At 42.8% G+C, this 20,249-nt stretch overlaps 2 protein-coding genes across 8 annotated transcripts in view; both read right to left on the bottom strand.

Annotated features, from left to right (window-relative positions):
• PDE8B (phosphodiesterase 8B) overlaps positions 1–20,249 on the bottom strand; it is a gene marked incomplete at its 5' end in the record, with an annotated part of 379,999 nt that overhangs the window by 242,856 nt on the left and 116,894 nt on the right. Inside the window, one exon of one of the 7 annotated variants that reach the window (XM_081233020.1) lies at positions 18,005–18,343. The exons of the other annotated variants lie outside the window; for them this stretch is intronic. Within the exon in view, the coding sequence (XP_081089146.1) occupies positions 18,005–18,343 (339 nt within the window). Of the gene's footprint in view, positions 1–18,004; positions 18,344–20,249 lie in introns of those variants that run through there. 7 annotated transcript variants of the gene reach the window in all.
• On the bottom strand, positions 1,553–3,233 carry LOC308615197 (coenzyme Q-binding protein COQ10 homolog B, mitochondrial-like). The gene has a single exon (XM_081230386.1). The coding sequence runs from the start codon at positions 3,210–3,212 to the stop codon at positions 2,478–2,480; it is 735 nt and encodes a 244-aa protein (XP_081086512.1). The 5' UTR covers positions 3,213–3,233; the 3' UTR covers positions 1,553–2,477.

The following is a 20,249-nucleotide window of genomic DNA, read 5'->3' as shown; positions in this document are numbered from 1 at the left end:
ATAAATAATTATGAACTGTTGTTGAACTGCACCAATCTACCCTAATGCTTCTGCATGTTTGACAGCCAAGCTGCCCTAGTTTGACAGCACCACCTGATGGCCTGCAGAAGGAACCGTGACCCAACTTTGCTTCTCTCTCCTAAACTGAGGCAGGTAAACAACTCTTGTCTTCCTCCTTTCGTGACACACAATAAAGTTACTCTACCTTCAAGAGTATCTCTTCTGGACATGCACAGGCACACAGCCACTTTTTATATCACTTTCTCCAACTTTCAGTTTCTAATCTGCACCCCCAAAATCTGTCTCATTCTGATACATGTTTGCTCTCTCTCTTGATAGCACCCCTGCTTCTCTCTTTCTTCCCCTGCACCACCCCAACTTCATCACACTTTCTCATTCACTCATATACAACTCAGGAGCCACCCTAAGCATTGCTCACTGATAAAGCTGATATATCTGTATAAGGAAAAAAAACAAGATCCATTTACAAATGACATTAACATAAGAAAGCACTTCAGTAAAAGTATCTGTAGATCAGATATGTGATTCTAGCACAGAAAAGAGAATCACATTTTTAAACATACAAGAATACACATCCGTGCATTCAATTTCTAAAATGGAAAAAAAAAAAAACCTTGATTTTAGGTCTTGATGACTAAAAATTAAGATAAGGTGTTAATTACGTTCTAAGTCCTCATGAAGATGCAAGGGAATTCTTTAAAACAATCAGTGATGCTGAGCCCCCTGTGGGTGTATTCTGTGGGTGTTGACAGGGCTAATGATAATGTAACTGCTGAACTTTAAGGTAAGTGGAGAGACAGAAATGAAGGTGAAAAGGCAGTCACGACTCTTCCGAAACCATTTTGCTGCCATGAAAAGGTGAGTAGAATTACAGTATCCAACAGACATTTACCATTGAGAGGACCAACCTCCTCTAGAAAATTTTTCTCAAAGATCTCACACCTCCATGAAAGTGAAACTATAGCTGGGGTAAAAACAGAAAAAAGCAGGTTTTACTCACAAGGAACCCTCTGCTAGAGATTTTACGCTTGAGAAAAACTACATTACTATTTTACAATTTCTAGAGAACTAAAGGGCCCAAAGAAATTCTCTATATGATGGGCAGAAGTTAATGTCCCAGATTAGATAAATAAGGCCTTCCTGGAAAAAAAATTATTTCATTATTGCACTAAAAAAAAGATGTCATAATATGAAAAGATATCAGCATAGGACCATTCTCTTCAGCAACAGTTATAATAGCAAAAAATAATTCAAAAAATATCAATAGCAGACTGGATGAATAAGCTATTGTGCAGCCATACAATGGAATATTATACAGCTATAAAAAGGAATGAGGAACATCTTTATGAATTATGGTGGAATGATCTCTAGGATATATTGTTAAATGAAAGAAGCAAAATGCAGGAAAGTGAGTTAGTATGCTACCATTTATCTAAGAAATGGAGGATATAAACATGGTTGTATGTAATTAAAACAATGTTATAAAAACCACAAACATTTTAAATATAGTTACTTTTTTTTTTACAAAAAATAAACAAATTAACTTTATTAAGTTACCACTTCAGTCCTTACATTGATTTGTTTACAAAAATATCAGTTTGAAATGCATTATTAAAAGTGAGTACACACAATAAATAGAAAATAAGGGTGCATGGTGCTGGAGACGTCTCAACCAACTTATCTTCATCTACTGCCCACTGCTGTAGACAAAATTGGACACCAACTTATTATCTTCATCTACTGCCCACTGCTGTAGACAAAATTTGACATGCAAACAGCATTTTTGAAAGAGCAGTCAAAGTACCGGGGAGAGGGCTGCAAACTATGAGAAAAGTAGCTTAAAACTCTGGACCACCCACCAAAAAAAAAAAAATCACTGTTTATCTGGAAGCTAACCTCAGTGTAACAGCAAATTATCTACTACTACCCACAAGAACAATTTAAAAATAAGAAAAGTGCCAGGGAACCTTCGTTAACAGTATTTTTAAGTCAAAGTTTTTACTTTAAACATCTGATGATTACTCAAATATCCTAAGCCGTGAGGCAGACCCTAAGACAATAAGTTATAAATAGTCTGAATTTAATAACTTAAAAGTGATATGGTTAATATAATACACACTGCATGAGTATCTCAACCAACCTCTTTCAGGTGAGGTGATATCTAAAAGGTTTAGATTTACAGTTTCAATTTCTGTTCAGAAGAATGTCAGTATTCTAGCAATAGTGATGACATCCCATTATTGTAAATATACTAATATACATATTACTCTGAATTACACTTGATTGAATTCTATGTACACGTGGTTCCATATTCCAAGTGCAAATTTTCAATGGTACGGGTTTATAATCAAAGCTGGGTTTGACAAATGCTTTCTGACTTCTGAAAGCAAATGATGAAAGTACTTCCTAAAAGTGAATAAACTAGTTACAAGTAGGTGACCATTTCCTTTTTCTCTTTACGTGTGATGAACTTCATGAAGCATTAATTCCCGAGGTATATTTGTTTCTGGACCATACAGCTTACATGCTCTTCTTTCAAAGGCAGCTACCATTTGCTTTACAACTTCATCGAAAAACAATGTGGCAAGCTGAGAGTGAAGAAGTGAGCGAAATTCAAAAGAAATTGAAAAATCCAAAGTACAAGTTCTTGGGTAGCCAGGAAGACCTGGGCTAAAACGCCATACAGTCTCCAAATGATTGAAGAGCTTCCCATCAGTACAGGATGCCTTTACCAAATGTGGTTTCACCAAGGTTACCACTGATGTATAGCGCTCCAATACAGGTGGAAACCCAATTTGTAATCGTGTTTTGCAGTATCCAGATCTCCTTGATATTACATCTGATTTTTTGCACCAAGGAACAAAATGCTTGTAATCCTCCATTCCTGATACTACATCATACATTTCCTGCATAGAATATCCTATAATTCTCCTCTCTGAATATTCTTTTCTTTTGTTTATTAATGGTGCAGCAATTCTGAAGAAAGTTCTTGCATATATCTCCTTAGGCAAAACTGAGGTATGTAGTGGAAGAGTTCTGCTCATCAGTATACCACAGGAAGCTAAATATCTGACGTTCCGCGCAGGCCCCTGCGCAGGAGCCGGGGCTCCGGCCGCTGCCGCCGACTTCGGACAGCATCGCGAGACCACCTTTTTCAGGGCCCTCTGACCAGTCCGAGCTGCCATTATCATCTCAATATAGTTACTTTTTGATGGAGGGCATACTATGTAGAAGATAGGGATAAAATCTAAACTTCTCTGAATATACCACATCATAAAGATTTTACTTTGTAACATGTAAATAATTTACATTATTATAACAAAATCAAATTTTTAAAAAGAGCAAATCAAAAGTAAAATGAAACGAATGTAACTGTATTGAATTAATCACCATTCCACTGTTAATAGGATTGCTACACAAAAAGGAACATTCAAATGACTTAAAACACAATAATTTGCCTGTTCATCCCTAGTAGGATATACTTTAATGTAAAAAATTACGGGGAAAAAATACTAAACTGTTTTCAGCCATGATTCTGAGACTGTTGCATGTGTGTTGTGGGATAGAACAAATGAGGAATTATCTTGGTGTTGTTAAGAACCAGGATTTATGTTATGGGAAGAGGAAATAATGTTAAGACTGATGAGGTTAAAGAAAAGGTCCTAAATCTGAACTGGAAGTGTTAGTATAAACTCATGATGCATTTTTATCTTTAAAAACATTTATCTTCTGTCTATGTCCACTTAAAAAGCCAGGAGACAATGACCCGTCCATTAGCAATGATCACTCCACTGCCCAGATCATGTCTTTAAGTACCATCTTTCAATAAGAAGAATTAGGGTCCTGAGAGAAATGACTAACTCCATAGCAGGGAATGAACATGATGAAACTGGAATATCCTGTCACACCATCAGGCAAACGACCTATCAGAGATAACTAGGAGACAACATGGCTACTTCCAGTTGCCAAAGATAGATGAGTTGAGCATCAGTAGGAACAATAACTGGAACTGACTGGGACATAGCTGACATTTATAAACTGATAAGTGTATAGCAATACTGAAAGCATCACTGGTTATCTTTGGAGGATGCTAGGGAATCAAACCACTATCTTGAAAATTGCTAAGTAAAAGAGAAGTCTCAAGCATTTACCCCATCTTTCCCATATGAACTGTACCTCAGGACAGTCAAATAGTTGATGAGGGTAGTTTCTCTTTATAGAAGCATTCCAGAAGTTTTGTAGAAAGAATGGACCACAGACTTTTGCAATGCTAATGAATTAATGGATCTAGGCATCAATCATGAAACATCACAAAAACAGAAAACCAGACATTATATGCCTCCTAATGGACGTACACAACACTACCTATAAAGAAGTCTGAATAAATAAGCCTGAATCCAACCAACCAATCTACCTCTGGATCTAACTAACAATATACAGAGAATATAGGTCCAGAAGAATGGGGTACATGATACCACAGGACTGTAATCAGCAAAATCCAGACTATGGGAAACTCTGCCAGACAAATGACTCGATTTCTGCAACAAATAAATCTTAAGGGGAAAAAAGAGAAAGGGGTACCTGCAGAATAAAAGATACTTAAGAAACATATCAACCAACTGCAATTGGTGGGTCTTATTTCAACCATGATTCAAACAACATTTTTTAAAAACAAAGACATTTATGAGCTAATTAGGGAAATTTGAGCATTGTCTTGGTATCTGATGATATCAAGCAATTATCTTAATTTTTATATAAGCTAATAGTATTATGGTTGTTTTTCAAACAGTCCTTACCTCAAAGTTATGTGCTGAAATAGTTACGGCTGAAATATGATGTTTTAGATTTGCTTTAAAATAATCCCAGAGTAGGGGGAAGAGTGGGTGGTATGTATAAAAGAATAGCCTTAATTTTATAACTGTTGAAAGTGGGTAATGTTTGCATGAAGTTTCATTATACTATTCTATTTTTGTATATATTTGAACTTTTCCATAATAAAGAAATGTTAAATGACAAGCCTTCAAAAATTGGTTTGTGTCTTGCAGACACATATTGAGAGTTATGTTCAAAGCTAACAACGTGTGTCTGTATGTGTGTGTGTGTGTGTGTGTGTGAGAGAGTGTATAATATATTCAAACAACTCTATGAGGCAGTTACTTCTACAATCCTCCTTAGACAGAGGAAGTAACTGAAAATTAAAGAAGTTAAGCCACAGAACAAAGTAAGTGGCACAGAGATTATAACCTAGCTCTCTCTGACCTGAGACTCCAAGTGTCCAGTGGGAGAAATGGAAATTCCTCTACATAAGTAGAAGGAGATTGGTGTAGAGAATTGTTTACGAGGTGCTGGAAGGTATAGAAGAGCAAAAAGAAGATGGAGATAAAAACTGGAGAAAGAGAGGATGAAAGGGTAACATCCAGAGACCAGAAACTGTTAACACCCTGGGCTGGTACCCACAAGCCCATACTTGTACTCATCAGTGATGCTGGTACCATCACTGTGAAAGTTGTACCACTGCCACTTAGAAGTAGCCACTGCTATTGTCTCCTCCTTTCTCCCACATCCCAATTTCCTGCCAGTACCACCTACTTGCAGAATCTAAGAGTAGACCAGCTGGCAAAGAAGTATGGAAGATGCAGTTTGCAGGCTTCTAGCCCCCCACAATACAAAGGAAAATATGGAAAAGCAGGAATGGAGCTGAGACCCAAGAGACAAATAACCAGCACAACTACTGTGCTGTACTTCTTGTCGAGTTACAATGTCAAATTGTAATTTTTTGATTTAGAACTCACGTGTGGGTGAAATAGGTGAAGGGAATTAAAAGGTACAGACTTCCAGTTATAAAAAAAAATAAGTCATGGGGATGTAATGTACAGCACAGGGAATGCAGTCAATAATATTGTAATAACTTTGTGTGGTGACAGATGGTTATGAGACTTATTGTGGTGATCAATTCATAATGTATATAAATATTGAATCACTATGTTGTACACCTAAAACTAATACAATATTGTATGCCAACTATACTTCAATTAAAAAAAAGAAAATGGAAAGGAAAGAACTTTAATGTGAAGTTTTACTTTTTTCCTTGCTTCTTCCATTTTAATAGCTGCCATGTGGCCATTAAGCACTTGAAACGTGCTGATCCATATTGAGATGCCCTGTTAAGTGTAAAATACATTCTGAATTTCAAAGACTTAGACTCACACACACATATTCATGAGAACCTAGAAGGTTTACAGGGACCGTACGTCTGTTATAGCTGTACCAATCCTTTTGACAGTGTATTAGTCCCACCTTACAAGGAGTTAGGCAGCATCTCCAAGGCCACAAAGCTTGTGTAGGGCAGAGTTGGAACTCAAGCCTGGGTCAGTGAGTATCTTTCCATCACACCAGGTTGACTTTTTATAGCCACCAAGATTAGGAGCTGGAGCCTAGGAAAGGAGCTGCAGCCAGGCCTTGTGCAATGGCTCCCCTCAAAATCTCCTTGATGTTTGAGGCTTGGTATGACTAGGGATGGCTAGGCAGACACCAAGTCATGCCTCCACCTCCCGGTGGTCAGCAAGCCTCATCTACGAAGAATGTTTATAAAAGAAAGACATAACTTAGTCAACTTGGCTGGAACTATTTCTTCAAGAAAAATGCCTCGGGCTTCCCTGGTGGTGCAGTGGTTGAGAATCTGCCTGCCAATGCAGGGGACATGGGTTCGAGCCCTGGTCCGGGAAGATCCCACATGCCACGGAGCAACTAAGCCTGTGCGCCACAACTACTGAGCCTGCACTCTAGAGCCCATGAGCCACAAGTACTGAGCCCATGTGTTGCAACTACTGAAGTCCACATGCCTAGAGCCCATGCTCTGCAACAAGAGAAGCCACCGCAATGAGAAGCCCGCGCACCGCAACAAAGAGTAGCCCCCACTCACTGCAACTAGAGAAAGCGTGCAAGCAGCAATGAAGACCCAATGCAGCCAAAAATAAATAAATTAATAAAAAAAGAAAAATGCCTCACCAACTTGAATAAGCTCCCTCCAGCCAAAAATGGACAATTTGAGCATCCAAGTATAAGAACTGCAATGGGTTGACACACATCAATTATATGTGTTAAAATAAGCTACAAGGATATATTGTACAACCCAGGGAATATGGCCAATATTTTATGACAACTATAAATGGAGTATAACCCTTAAAAATTGTGAATCACTATATTGTATACCTGTAACGCATATGATTAGTACATCAACTATACTTCAATTTTAAAAAAGTATATGTGTGAGCCAAACTGATTCATAATGTTACTAAGCAAGCAAACAGAGGAACAAGTGAAACACCCTTGTTACCTTAGGAGAATGGTAGAGAATCAACTCATTATTTTGATAACTGGAAATAACAGGGAAGATTGACGCATTTAACCTGCCTTTCGCATATAAATTGTATCCCAGGGAAACCAACTAACTGATGAGGGGATGTTTTTCTTCTTAGAGATGTTGCAGCTAATAAGTGAAGGAAAGGATGCAACAGGAATATCACCATTTGACACCCCCAATGATAAATGGATGTAAGCAAAGATCGTTAATACTGGCTAGCATCACAGCAAAAAGACAGTCACAGCAAAAACAAACAACCCAAGAAACAAAAAAAGCAGACATTGTATATTTCCTGCTGTAAGAACACGGTATCACTGAAAATGTATTCTCGCCCCACTTCCACCCCTCAAAATTGAGCATAATTGAACCAAAACTCTAAAAATAACTGCAAGTTTCTAACAAACAGAGAAGGCAGGGAAACATGTTAGACACACGCCAGGAATGCAAAAAGTAAAGTGCAGACTGGGGGAATATCCACAGGACAAACAACCCAAGGTCCTGAACAAAGTAACTGCAAGTGGAAAAAGAGAGAGCGGTGGGGAACCTATAGATTAAGAGAGACTTAAGCGATAAACCAACCAATTGCAATGAGTGAGTCTTATTTGGATACCAATTGTAAAAAATAATAAGACAATTAGAGACAATTAGAAAAATGTGATTGATATTAAGTAGCTGCTATAGAATGAATGTTTGTGCCCCTCCCCAATTCATATGTTGAAATCCTAACCCGCAATGTGATATTAGGAGGTAGGACCTTTGGGAGGTGATTAGGTCATGAGGGCAGATGCCCTTATAAAAGTGACCCCAGAGAGCTCCTTCACCCCTTCCTCCATGTGAGGACACAATGAGATGATGGCTGTCTGTGAACTAGGAAGCAGTTCCTCACCAGACACCGAATCTGCTGGCACCTTGACCTTGGACTTCCCAGCCTCCAGATGTAAATTTCTGTTGTCCATAAGTCACACAGTCTATGGGATTTTTGTTATAGCAGCCAGAACTAAGACAGTAGTTATTAAATTTTTTGGTGTAGAGTGGTTTTATGACTTTTTAAAGCAAAGAATTCTTAGATTTTAAAGATACAGACTGAAATATTTGTAGATGAAACAGAAAATAAGTGCCTAAAAGAAACGAGACAATTTAGTGCCTTTGGAGGTGAAACAGCACAATGAAAAGAGTACTGGCAGTAGCTCTGAGTCCCTAGCTGTGGGGTCCTGGTCAAGCCACTAGAGACCCCGCACCCCAGCTCTCTCCCTACCAATGTGGGGCAAAAACACCACCTGAGCCCCTCACCTCCTCAGAACACCAAGGATCACTTAGGATAACGACTCCCTGAGGGAATTGCACAGGTTCTTCCTCATCTCCTTCATCACCTTCTAATTAAACCCACTTCTCCCAAAGGACATGCGTACAAACGAAACGCTAGTTCTAATTCAATTTTATGTTTCTCTCACAACACTGTAAATATATTCCAGCCACATAATGGGCTAACTACTTTTTTTGAGCTAACCTAGAAACCTAAATGCCACGTATAACACTGTTTCTATATGAAAACCCTTTCCCAGTACCAACTGGATTCTTTACAAAGTATGTTTGTCATATAATCTGCATATAAGAGTGAGTGTTACCTTTTACATTAATCCAAAGCATTTCCTGATTCTTTTTTCGGATTCAACGTTCTCACCTTTGACACACAGAATTGGTTCTAGTCTTGTGCTCCTCCTCCGTTTCCCTTCTTGAAAATCTCAACCAACAAAGGGGAGAGGAGAATGTGCCTGCAACACTCCTCCCAGCCATGGCCGCCCCCGGGAGGTGAGGGGACTGGACAAAGCTCCCTTCCCCTCACCAGCTCCTCCCAAAGGGATGAAGAGGAAGCCTCCACGATCAGAGTCAGCCAGTCCTGACATCTCACTGTCCTAGTGGGCCAGATCACTGCAGGCAAAGGTGCTGGGCTTTCACCCAGGTAGCAGTTCACCTGGGTTCCGCGTATGGTGGAGTACATGGGCAGAGAGGCCGACCACAGGGACAGGAGGGCCTGTGGTGGTCCAATGTGTAAGGAGTCCCGGAACTGGCTTTGCAGACCCTGCCTTATAGATTTGGGAGGAAGAGGGCAGGAAGCCTCGTGCAACCCTGTCTGCCTAAGCCTCCGGTACAGAGCAAGCCACCACTTCCCAGAGCACGCACCAGGCAATCTTCACCTGTGCTTGCCCAGCCACTAACAAAGCTGATCCTTTGCTCTGTTCTCTCTTTATTTGGCCATCACTGTCTTGAGTACCACTCTCTCGAGGGAACTGTGCAAAGGAGATATTGTAGACAGAGTTTGTATCAGACCGTGGGGAAAAGAGAAACGTTCAGCTCCAGCTACCGCTCAGTTCAAAATGCTACTTATCCTTCTAAAACATCACCCAGTGGAACACCTTTTGCTTTCCTCACAGTCACCCAGCTTACAGGCCAAGACTGTCAATCAGTTTCTTAAGCTGAAAATGAAAATGCCTCATGTGACCCAAAGACCACTTGTGGGTGAGGGGTTTGGGCCGTTGGGTCATTATTGGCCTTCATAAACTGGTACCTTCCTCTCCATCTGGCCACTGCTTTTGAAGCTTCCTCAGCAGGAACTCGGAAGAGGACAAAAGCCCCATCAACCCTGAAGTCATCACCTTCCAGGTCCAGAGGTTTGACGTTATTTATGGATCTAATGTCAGAAAACGGCACTTTTCTTTTTATCCATGTTAACCTGTGTGATAGGTTACTAAGAAGTCTTCCTATAAAAATTTCCAAAATTCGGGGTCTTCCCTCCTTTTTGTGACTCACACAGGCAACTGGATCCCTGTAGCTAATCATTATACCTTCTCTAGGAGGAAACGTCGTTAGATTTACAGTGTATCATTTTTCCAACAATATACTACATGTGACAGCACCTGAAATGCCACAACATAAAAACCAACAGAGCTTTTCCAAAATAGCTTTAAGCCCAATTATAGACTAAGGTTTCAGGTTACATGTTTACACCAAAGAAGAATTCCACATGGAACCATCTCAAGATAACACCAAGGCCCTGAGCTTTAAATGCAGAAGCCTGATGCAGGTCCAACAGTCATGGAACCCAAACACCAGCTTGGGCCTTTGACGGGCTAGATTCTACTGTGTCATCTCCTTTGGAAATCCAATTGACTCAGACCACACCCAGCGGGTTTCCAAAGCTTCAGGGTAGCATGTCTATATACAAATCCAGTTAGTCACCTACATTGGCCAAATCAATCTACTTGAAAGTGGGATACATTTTCCAATAAAAAACAACTATGTGTTTCAAAAAGATCTAAATCTAAATAAGCAAACTTTCATTTTAATTACCAAAACAGAAGTCATAGCAACCACAAGATTATTAGCAGCTAATATTTGTACAGTACTTAGCAAAGTGCCAAGTACTGGGCAACATGTTCTACCAAAGCTTTCTCCATTTTACATTCTCCACTCATCTCAAAACAACACTCCAGTGTGAGCTAATAGAGGGGGTGACGGTGGATCTATAACAGGAAAAACCTCACCCGCAAGGCCCTCTGATTGCTCCCCACCTCCCGTCCTACCACTCTATTCTAAATAACTGTGATTCCAGTACCAGCTACGCTTGGGCCTTCAGGCCTGTGTAAAAGGCAATAAAGCTCAGTGGTTAAGAACTTGGGAGTTGGATTCAGACAACCTTGTATTCAAATTTCAGCCCCCACCTTGAGCAATGTATTGTACCTCTGCAGCCTTGTTTTCCTCCTCTGTAAAATGGGAATGATAATTTGTGGCTCATGTATATAAAGTACTCCACAAATAGCAAGACTTCAATAGCTAATGTTACTACATCTACTCTACACAACGTGTTGCAAAATGTACAAACCACACAAGAAAATTGGAATCGCCTTGGAAACATGAGACGACCACGACAAGTTTTCTTTCAGTGATGGATTATCCAAAAGCAAAATCATCTCTTGATTTTCATTAAACTAATCACAAGTTTCTAAACTATTTTTCTGTGACCTGTCCCTGAGAAAGCAGAAAGGAGGAGCTGAAAAAAGTTGACGGTAAAGAATAAAGCATCAAAATCCTGAATAAAGCCTGGCTTTTATCTGCCAGTGGGAGAAGAGAGAAAATGGGGGAAAAGCTATTAGCAACCAAATCTAAACTAATCTATATTGCAACTTATTAAAAAGTGGTGTTTTCAAAAACAAAGTGGTGTTTTCCATTAAAACATAAGTATCCAGACTTCCACTGTAAGATAATGGTGACACCTATTTTTTTTAATTTTTAATTTACTTTTTACTTTATATTGGTGTATAGTTGATTTACAATGCTGTGTGAGTTCCAGGTGTACAGCAAAGTGATTCAGCTATACATATACATATATCCATTCTTTTTCAGATTCTTTTCCCACATAGGTTATTGAAGAATATTGAGTAGAGTTCCGGTCCTTGTTGATTATCTATTTTATACATAGTAAGGTAACATCTATTTTTAAAAATGAACTCCTGAACACATTTGAATATTTTTAAATGTTTTAAATATACATATTCTTGAGTGAAAATATCAGCTTATAAACACACAGTAAAACTCATTTATTAATGTTTTGAGGCTGTGGAGAGAAGGTGTAGAGAGCAAGAAAGTAAAAACTGAGCAAAAATAGAATAAATTGGCTAAGCTAGGTTCCTACTTAAGGAACTTCTCACCTAGAAAGAGTGCTATCACCCCCACCCCCTATCTCTGGGCTCTGAGATCGTGGGGAGAGGGGTCAGTGGGCAAAGAACAGAGGAAATGATAGAAACATGTCTGTTACGCACTGAATGTTTGTGTCCTCCAAAATTCCTATGCTGCAGCCCTAAACCCTGACGATATTTGGAGGCAGGACTTTTGGAAGGTAATTAGGTTTATATGAGGTCATGGGGGTGGGGTCCCCATGATGGGATTAGTGTCCTTCTAAGAGGAAGAAGAGAGAACAGAGCTTGCTTGCTTTCTGCCATGTGAGGACACAACAAGGAGATAGCTATCTGGAAGCCAGGAAGAATGCTCTCACAAAGCACCTTAATCTCGGACTTCCCAGCCTCCAGAACAGGGAGAAGGAACTGTCTGGAGTTTAAGTTGCCCTGTTTATGGTATTCTGTTATAGCACCCCAAGCTGACTAAGAAAATGTCTAAGCAGAGTCAGGGTGGAGAGTGAACTGAAAAGAGGAGGAGATGTTTTCAGCAATATCTTGGAGGTCTCCACACAAGACAAGTGGACATTCTTTAACATCATTAGTCATCAGACAGGAAATATAAACAATAAATTAAGTGGCCATTTTAAAAATGCCATTATTTTAGAAAATGATCAAAATTACTCATCTCAATTTGAGCTTCCCAGGGTATCTCTAATGATGTTGACCATCTTTTAACACTGGTTACAGAGGGCCTTCTGGGGGATGGTCAGGATATTCTCTCCTGTTCTGTAAAACCTCGATCAATGGGCTCCCTTGCCCTCTGGTTTCCAAATGTGTTTGGACAAAGATGGTACCTCCTGAAAAGGAGAACAGTAGCATGGAGGTATTTACTCCCTTGGCTCCCCCTGCCAGGCCAAAGGCCTCCAGTCACTGCATTCTTCCTTAAGACCTCAGCTTCGGGGGGCTTCCCTGTCCTATAGGCTTGGTTTCTCAGGTTCCCATAACCATTCCCTCCTGTGGCTTCTTTTAGGTGGTAACAGCACCCTCTTTTTCTAGTCTTAGGGTGCTTCATCATCATTTGCTGATTTCCTTTCATCTTGCCAACACATCCACATCAATTCCTTCATTAGATGATTTTTCTTAAACTTTTGTGGATATGCAATCTGTTTCCTGTCCAGATACGATCTTATCAGGTGGTAAGGTTGGTTGGTCTTGCCTCAACTAGGTGCAGGGTTTACTTACAGCCCTTTGATTTGTCATCAGCATCTCCCTTTTTTTTCCCCAACCAGAAGTCTCAACCCAGTTCAACAGCTGTCATCTTTCTGAGCCCCTGAATTCTAGATTTTATTTGCCCACTTGGCCCCTAGTACTCATGTACTCCTCTCCAACCCTGCTGGTTTCCCAGACCCTGGACTCTGTCTACACACCTGGTGCTACAGGGCTCACTCCCTCCCTCCTATTCTGATTCCTGGCCTTCGCCCATCGTAATCTGGTACCACAGGAGCTGTCTGGCCCTCACCAGCATGTCCTGTCCTGCTGCAGCCCAGGTCCTGCCTTGTGTCCACCAGGGTGGGACTCCGTAGAAAAGCATCACCTCTGAAAAGTAGCGGCTTGCTGTGCTACTTTCTGATTTGAGAACTGATTTACCAAAGTCCAAAGGAAGAATTATCTGATAGTTCTTAAAAATTAGTGTGACTACTGAAGAAAGCAGTGAAAATTAGGAAAATTTGCTCAATGACTATAGTTCATGTGTTGGAAGAAAGGGGGGGCACTAAATTGTGATGAAATAAGCTATGGCAGAAAATAAACTAGGGCTTTACTAAAATTAAAACAAATAAACATGGTGAAAACGACTAGCAAGAACTCCAAGAGCCGAGAACTGAATAAGCCTATGGCGTCACATCAGCCCCTGTTTTAAGCTCCTCCCTTGGCTTGCAATTTCCCAGCACGTAGGACACAGCTCTAGCAGGGTAGAGGCATGTGAGGGATTGTGATGACAAGGGAAGACATCAGGACCTGCAAATCCCAACAGATCCTGAGGAGAATTTGAACCTCAAGAAACAAGAGTGGGCTACGTGGTCCAGCCCTCTCTCCACTTACAGACTTTCCAGCCAACCTTCCAGGCAGACTTCATGGATAGAGATGACAGGTGGCACATTACAAAAGTCAACTAAGATGAAGGCAGGGCTGTGATTAGTAGTCCAAATACATGCAGTGTGGTACCATATACTCTGCTGGAGGTGGTCACACCTAATTCATCTGGCTCACAGACAGTCAATTTAATTAATTTAAAAGCAGTTGTTCTCAAACTGTGGTCCCCAGATCAGCAAAACTAGCGTCTCCTAGAAGCCTGTTAGAAATCCAAATTCTCAGGCCCCACCCAAGACCTACTAAATTAGAAACCCTGGGAGTGGGACCCACCAATCTGTACTTTAACAAGCCTTCCAGGTAATTCTGTTGTACACTAAAGCTTGAGGATATTGATTTAGAGAACAAAAATGATTTTTTTTCCAAAATACCTTTACCCCTCCCCGAAATAAAATCTCATTCATTATTTACCATAAGGTCAGAAAATTATCTATTTATTTTCCCTTTATATATAGTCAACTTGGGATTATCCTCACTGATTCAGAAAACCATGGAAAGAATAATACAGAAGTAATGAATCACTGGCTTAGGTACACCCTTTTGCAATAGATTGACCATCCTCATTAGGCTTTGCTTACCAAACTTCGTGGATATTCCCTGAACCCCTAGTACAACAGAGTCTGGTACAAATACTGACTGCGTGAATAAATGAGCACAATGAATGGAGGAGATGGGGAACTGGTGAGGCTGCCTACCAGCACACAATCACTTGGAAACTGAGAACCTCCTGCGTCTGATCCACAAAACAGTTAAACTACACAGAGACGGCTGCAAGTTGACTGAACTGTCAACAAAGACTCTTTTCTACAACTGGCTGCCTAGTCCCAGATGCCTCTCCAGCCACAACAGCTGGGATGAGAAAAGAAGACTTGTAAGAATCCCCAGATTTTCCCAGGGAGAGGTTCAACCATCTCCTCTGAGGATTTCTGAACAAGAATTACAAAACTGGCACAATATCAGGAGTGAGCATTCTGCAGGATTCTCCTGTTGGAGTACTATTTTTAAAAAGGCAAACAAGAGGAAGACAAATTGCTAGGAACCTGCATTTTTTACAGCAATTGGAAGACAAATCTAACTTCTTACCAGAAATGGAAATCCACATGATATCATTGTACTGCACATGAATTATTAATGTTTATCATTTTTTTTGTAAATTAGGTATTCAGGAAGGTTCCTGTCGACATCATGTTTGACATCATAATGCTTCATCATTCTAAAAGCCTAATGAGATGAATTCTTGCTAGAAGAGAGAGAGAAATCAAGTACACATTTCTGCACTCTGGGGAACACCAGAGACCAAGGAGATAATGAAGATATGGTTTATAATTGATGCACAAAGAGAAAGTTTTAAAAAATCTATTACAACCCCATCACCACTGTAAACAAGACCAAATGGCAAAGACTTTACTTTTCCACCTGAGCATTTTGGAAAAGGGAGGGTGTGTGTGGGGGGCATGAGTAGCAACTATCTCAAACTCTTAAGGTAGAAGAACTCTTCTAAAAAGAAATGAAAGTAATGTCTTTATAAAATTACCTTATCCACAAAAGAACATGGAACATGTGAAAACTGAAAAAGCTACTATAACACTGAGTCACACATCCTAAAAGGATACTATTAAATATATTAAAATAATTCTGTGATAATAATTGTGTGGTTTGTATAAATAATAATTCTGGTCTCAAATCTATAGTTTCTGAGCTCTACACATGCAAATTAGTGTTGAATAAGCTGAACCAGCAGTTTTAGTCCAACATTTCCAGCAATGGGTTGGAATGAAATAAGCTCTTATTTGGAAACCTGGTTGATAAAGCAAAGTACGTTAAATTCATACCCAGGTCAAGCCTTTTAACACTTCAGCCAAGTAGCAATGATATTTATACAACTTCATACTAGCTGCTAATAATTGGGACTTATTTTCCCTCCAGTTTTTATTTCATTTGGTCTCTAAGTAGCCTCTTGAGAGAAGTACTAAAACATAGAGAATGAGTTCATTCATTATTCTTTCTTTCACTGAACAAACATGGAGTAGCTAGAGGTGCCAGGTACTAAATTGGGATTCTTGCTACTCTGAAAGGCAAAAATATACAATTTCTCTTAAGCAAACCAAAAAGAGTATCACAGAGTTCATAAGTTGTCACCATTCGGAACTACTGCTTCATGTTTGCAAATCTCCTTTTCAACAAGAAGGCAAAGGATAGTCTTTATTGATAAAATTCCAATTTAATTATTTCACCAAATATAACATTTTAATCCCCTGAAATTACTCCTAGTGGTAACCTTATGTGAACTGGTGGGGGGGGGGAACTTAATAATAGGAAGTGTTCAGCACATACCTTTATAACAAATGTTCAATTAGTAGGTTGTACTGTCATGAGTCCAGGTCTCTAGTTCTTGGATATTCTATCAATACACAGTTAACATTCAAAAGCTAGAAGAGAAAGCTTATACCTGGTACATAGTAGGTGCTCAATAAATGGTATTTGTATTATAATGAGTACATTATCATAGTATATTACATGATTATTACCAGAGAAACTCTACGACTATAAGTAAACATCAGTTAAGCTTCATGTCACAAAATCAGATGCTGTTAAAGTAAGCTCACTAAAAGAACCTTTTGCTCTTCCACACTGAAGTAAGCACGTCATCCTTCTCTTCACCCCTCCACTGAGAGCTGACTTTATCCAATGAAGACTAGGAGCCTCCTCACACTAGCCGCCTCCAGTTGTTGAATAACTTTTCAAGTATTAACTATACAATCGTGCCTTTACCAAATAATCAATGGAACGATTCCTGGTAATTTACTGACCATGTAAAAACTGTGATTCTACCTCCCATTAACAGTCATAGAGACACACTTCTTTTCCTCTGTACTGTGGGATGTGCCATTGTCCTTCTGTTTGCTATATAAGGATAAAAGGCCCAGTGGCCACATTTACACAATGAAAAACCTCTTGGATTTAATAGTATTTTGAGAACACACAGGAAGGCACTATTAAAATAATTTTTCTTCTGGCATTAAGAAATTAGTAGTGACTGCTTTAATCACTTAATTTTTTCTAGTTCCTCAAAATTCCACTCTCCTGAAAGATGAGATGTATGTGCAGAATGAATCATCTTCAGACAGCTACACTGCACGGAAACCACTTCCCCTCACTGTAGCTCAGCCGACCCTCCTCACTCACGACCCGATTCTCTCAATTATGTCCAAGACACAGCCAACCCAAAGAAGTAATAAACAACAGGTTCCACTCAGGTCCTCTTCCTCCATCCCTCCGGAAAACAGAAACACCCTCATTCATTCACAAATCCCACACTCGGTCCCTGTGGCTGAGACTCCATGCAACCTGGCTGGTGTCTCCAAGGTAAAAACCTGAACACGAGGGCACTATAGTACCGTTGCACCGAGTCTGCACCATTCACCTACAAGCCACGCAAATCCAGCCCGGAGCTCAGATTTCATTCAATGGGACTCGCCACTGAACGCTCTCAATGATGCCCACCCCTCCTCCTGAGTTGACCCAGCCCAGCCTTCTCCACCTCAGTGAGAAACGGGCCAGCCCACCTGCTTCCCTTCTCCACCCGGTGCCCCAGAACCAGCGCCCTGGACCCCTCCAGGGGTCTTTAATGCTCACATTTCCTGGGCCCTCATCACCCCCTAAATGAAAAGTAAACTCCTCCTTAGTGAAAACCTCCCCAAACCAACCACGTCACGGCCACTCAACTCCGCCGGAGCCCCCTACCCGCCGGACGGGGCAGGCGGCCCCCTTCCAGCCCGGGCCGGCGCCCGGCGTTTACCTTGACGCTGGTGTAGCTGGTCTGGGTCTCGGCCTCCGCGCTGCTGCAGCAGTGGCGACTCCGGCCCCTGCAGGTGGTCGCCGCGGGGGCCGTGGAGCCCGCGCTGCTGCCGCTGCCCAGCTCACCGCGGGCCCTGCGGCCGCGGGCGGCACCGGGGGGCCAGGATGCGCGGCTCGGGGGGATGGCGTCGGCGGCGTCGGTCTGGACGAAGAGGCCGTGCAGGGGGGCCGCGGGGCCCTGCGACACGCTGGTGGTCTGGCGGGGCGAGTTGGACTCGTCCGAGTCCCGGCAGTAGATCACGCCGCTCTGCGAGACGTGGATGCTGGGGGCGCAGCCCATCCCTCGGCCGGGCTCCCTCGAGCGCCCGCCCGCGCCCCCGGCCGCCGGGCCCCAGCGCCGCGGCGGCCACCTGCAGTGAGGGGGCGGGCGCCTTGGCGGCGGCGCCCTGACCGCTCGCCCCCCGGCCTGTCTGGCCGCCGCTCCGTCGGGCTCGCCGCGGCACCCCTCGCCGAGCCTCCTGGGGCTGCGCGCGTCACCCCAACTTTCCCTTCTGGGCCATCTTCCTCCCCGAGCGGGAGAGCGCGCACACACAGCGCCCCGCGCGCACGGGTGGCCGCCACCCTCCCCGCCGCGGCGCCCCAAACGAGCTCCCTGCGCCTCCGCCCTCCCCTCCGCCCTCGGCCCGCGCCGCCGCCCAGCTCGACCTCGCCGGGCTCCCGCGGCCCCTGGGCCAGAGCACCGCCCGCCCGCCCGCCCGCCTAAACCTCTTTCCCTACTTTCGGTCCGCGCGCGCGTCTCCCTCCCTCCTTCCCTCCCGCCCGCCTCCCTCTGCGGCGCCCTCACTCCGCAGCCGCCGCCACTCGGGCCCCGCTGCGCCCCTCGGCCCCGCCCGCCGCTCCCCGCGCTCTCCAGGGCTGAACAGAGAGTGCCCGCCGCCCGGCTCGGCCCCCGGGGCCCCTGGGCGCGGCAGCGGGCACCACCCCTCGGCGCCCTCCCCTCCTCCGCCGCCCAGAGGCCTCATCCCTCCTGCACCCGTCCCGGGGCCGCCCCCCGGTTCCCCAGCCCCTCTTCCCCTCACGGCACACACCCCGGGCCGGCCCCGAAGGGCGGTGTAGCCTGGGGAGCCCCGCAACAAGCTCCTGGCCTTTCACGAACACGTTGTAACATCCTAGTAAAACACCACGATGCCCTGTAGGGACCCTCCAGACCATGCCCACCCATCTGACTTGCTCGCCTCCCAGTACACTCAGAGCATTAAGGAGAGAATTCATGCCTCCATAGTCCCCCGCTTCCCCACACATTCTGAAGGCTGAGCTGGATGGCTGGCGACCCAGTCTTCAAAAGAAGTCCATTCCATGTCTACTTATCATCTGGAGGTCACGCCAAGGGACGGGAGGCCCTGCAGAGGACCAAGCATTTGAACACACAAATTCTAAGATCCAAAGGAAGAACAGAAAGAAGCTGTTCGCGTGGTTCTTGGATTTCTCCTCCAGAGTTTTCACCTCTTCCTTGGGTGTCACTAAATTTTCACCCTGGCTTCTACTCCATCCAGCCTCCCGTTGTCCACTGCTCTGCCTGACACCCCAGGCTGGGCAGTCAAAACTGCCTGCCCTCACTCCCCTGAGTGAGGCTACACAGCTTCACACGAGGGGAGCAAGAATACCTTCAGAAGAAGGCTGCTTATCGTTGTCCCCGCTGTGCAATCTGGGTTAGCGCTTCGAGGCACCACTGCTCATTTAGTGAGCAGTGATTCCTGCCTGCTGCCACAGCATCACATGGCTGGTCCAAGGAAGGACTCAACAGTAGAGTTGCTTATAAGGTTAAAGGCAAGAACACAGAGTCCTAATGCAAAGCACAAAGAAGTATCCAATTTCAAATAATTTTTTGGTTCCTCCCTCCCTTTCTCTCCCCATAACATCAAATTTGGGAATGACTGGATCAAGACTTTATATTACAGCTTCTAACCTTCATAGAGAAGCAAATCTCAAATTCAGATATACAGAGGAGAAAGAACTAACCTAACCTAGTTGAACTAACCTAAGCTAACCTAAGTCTTCTACTTCTGTTTCGCTTCTCAGTTTAACACTAGAACTTTCCAACCGTTGGTCTCTTTAAAAAAATATTTGATGACATGAAAAAGTGTATCTCTAGTTAATGCGGAGAAAGTCTATGCTGTATTTTCTAATGGACAGGCAAATTGCTCATAAAATTTCTGTGCAGGCTGGGTTCCCCAAGAAGCAGATCC

This window comes from Mesoplodon bidens, assembly GCF_964165515.1.
Source record: "Mesoplodon bidens genome assembly, chromosome: 4".
NCBI lineage: Eukaryota > Metazoa > Chordata > Mammalia > Artiodactyla > Ziphiidae > Mesoplodon > Mesoplodon bidens.
The sequence above is the reverse complement of the archived record's forward strand: the minus strand, read 5'-3'. Positions and strand labels throughout refer to the sequence as shown.

What these genes read in the sequence shown, in the direction of transcription:
- LOC308615197 (XM_081230386.1), bottom strand. Translation starts at nt 3,212, where the DNA reads ATGATAATGGCAGCTCGGACTGGTCAGAGGGCCCTGAAAAAGGTGGTC.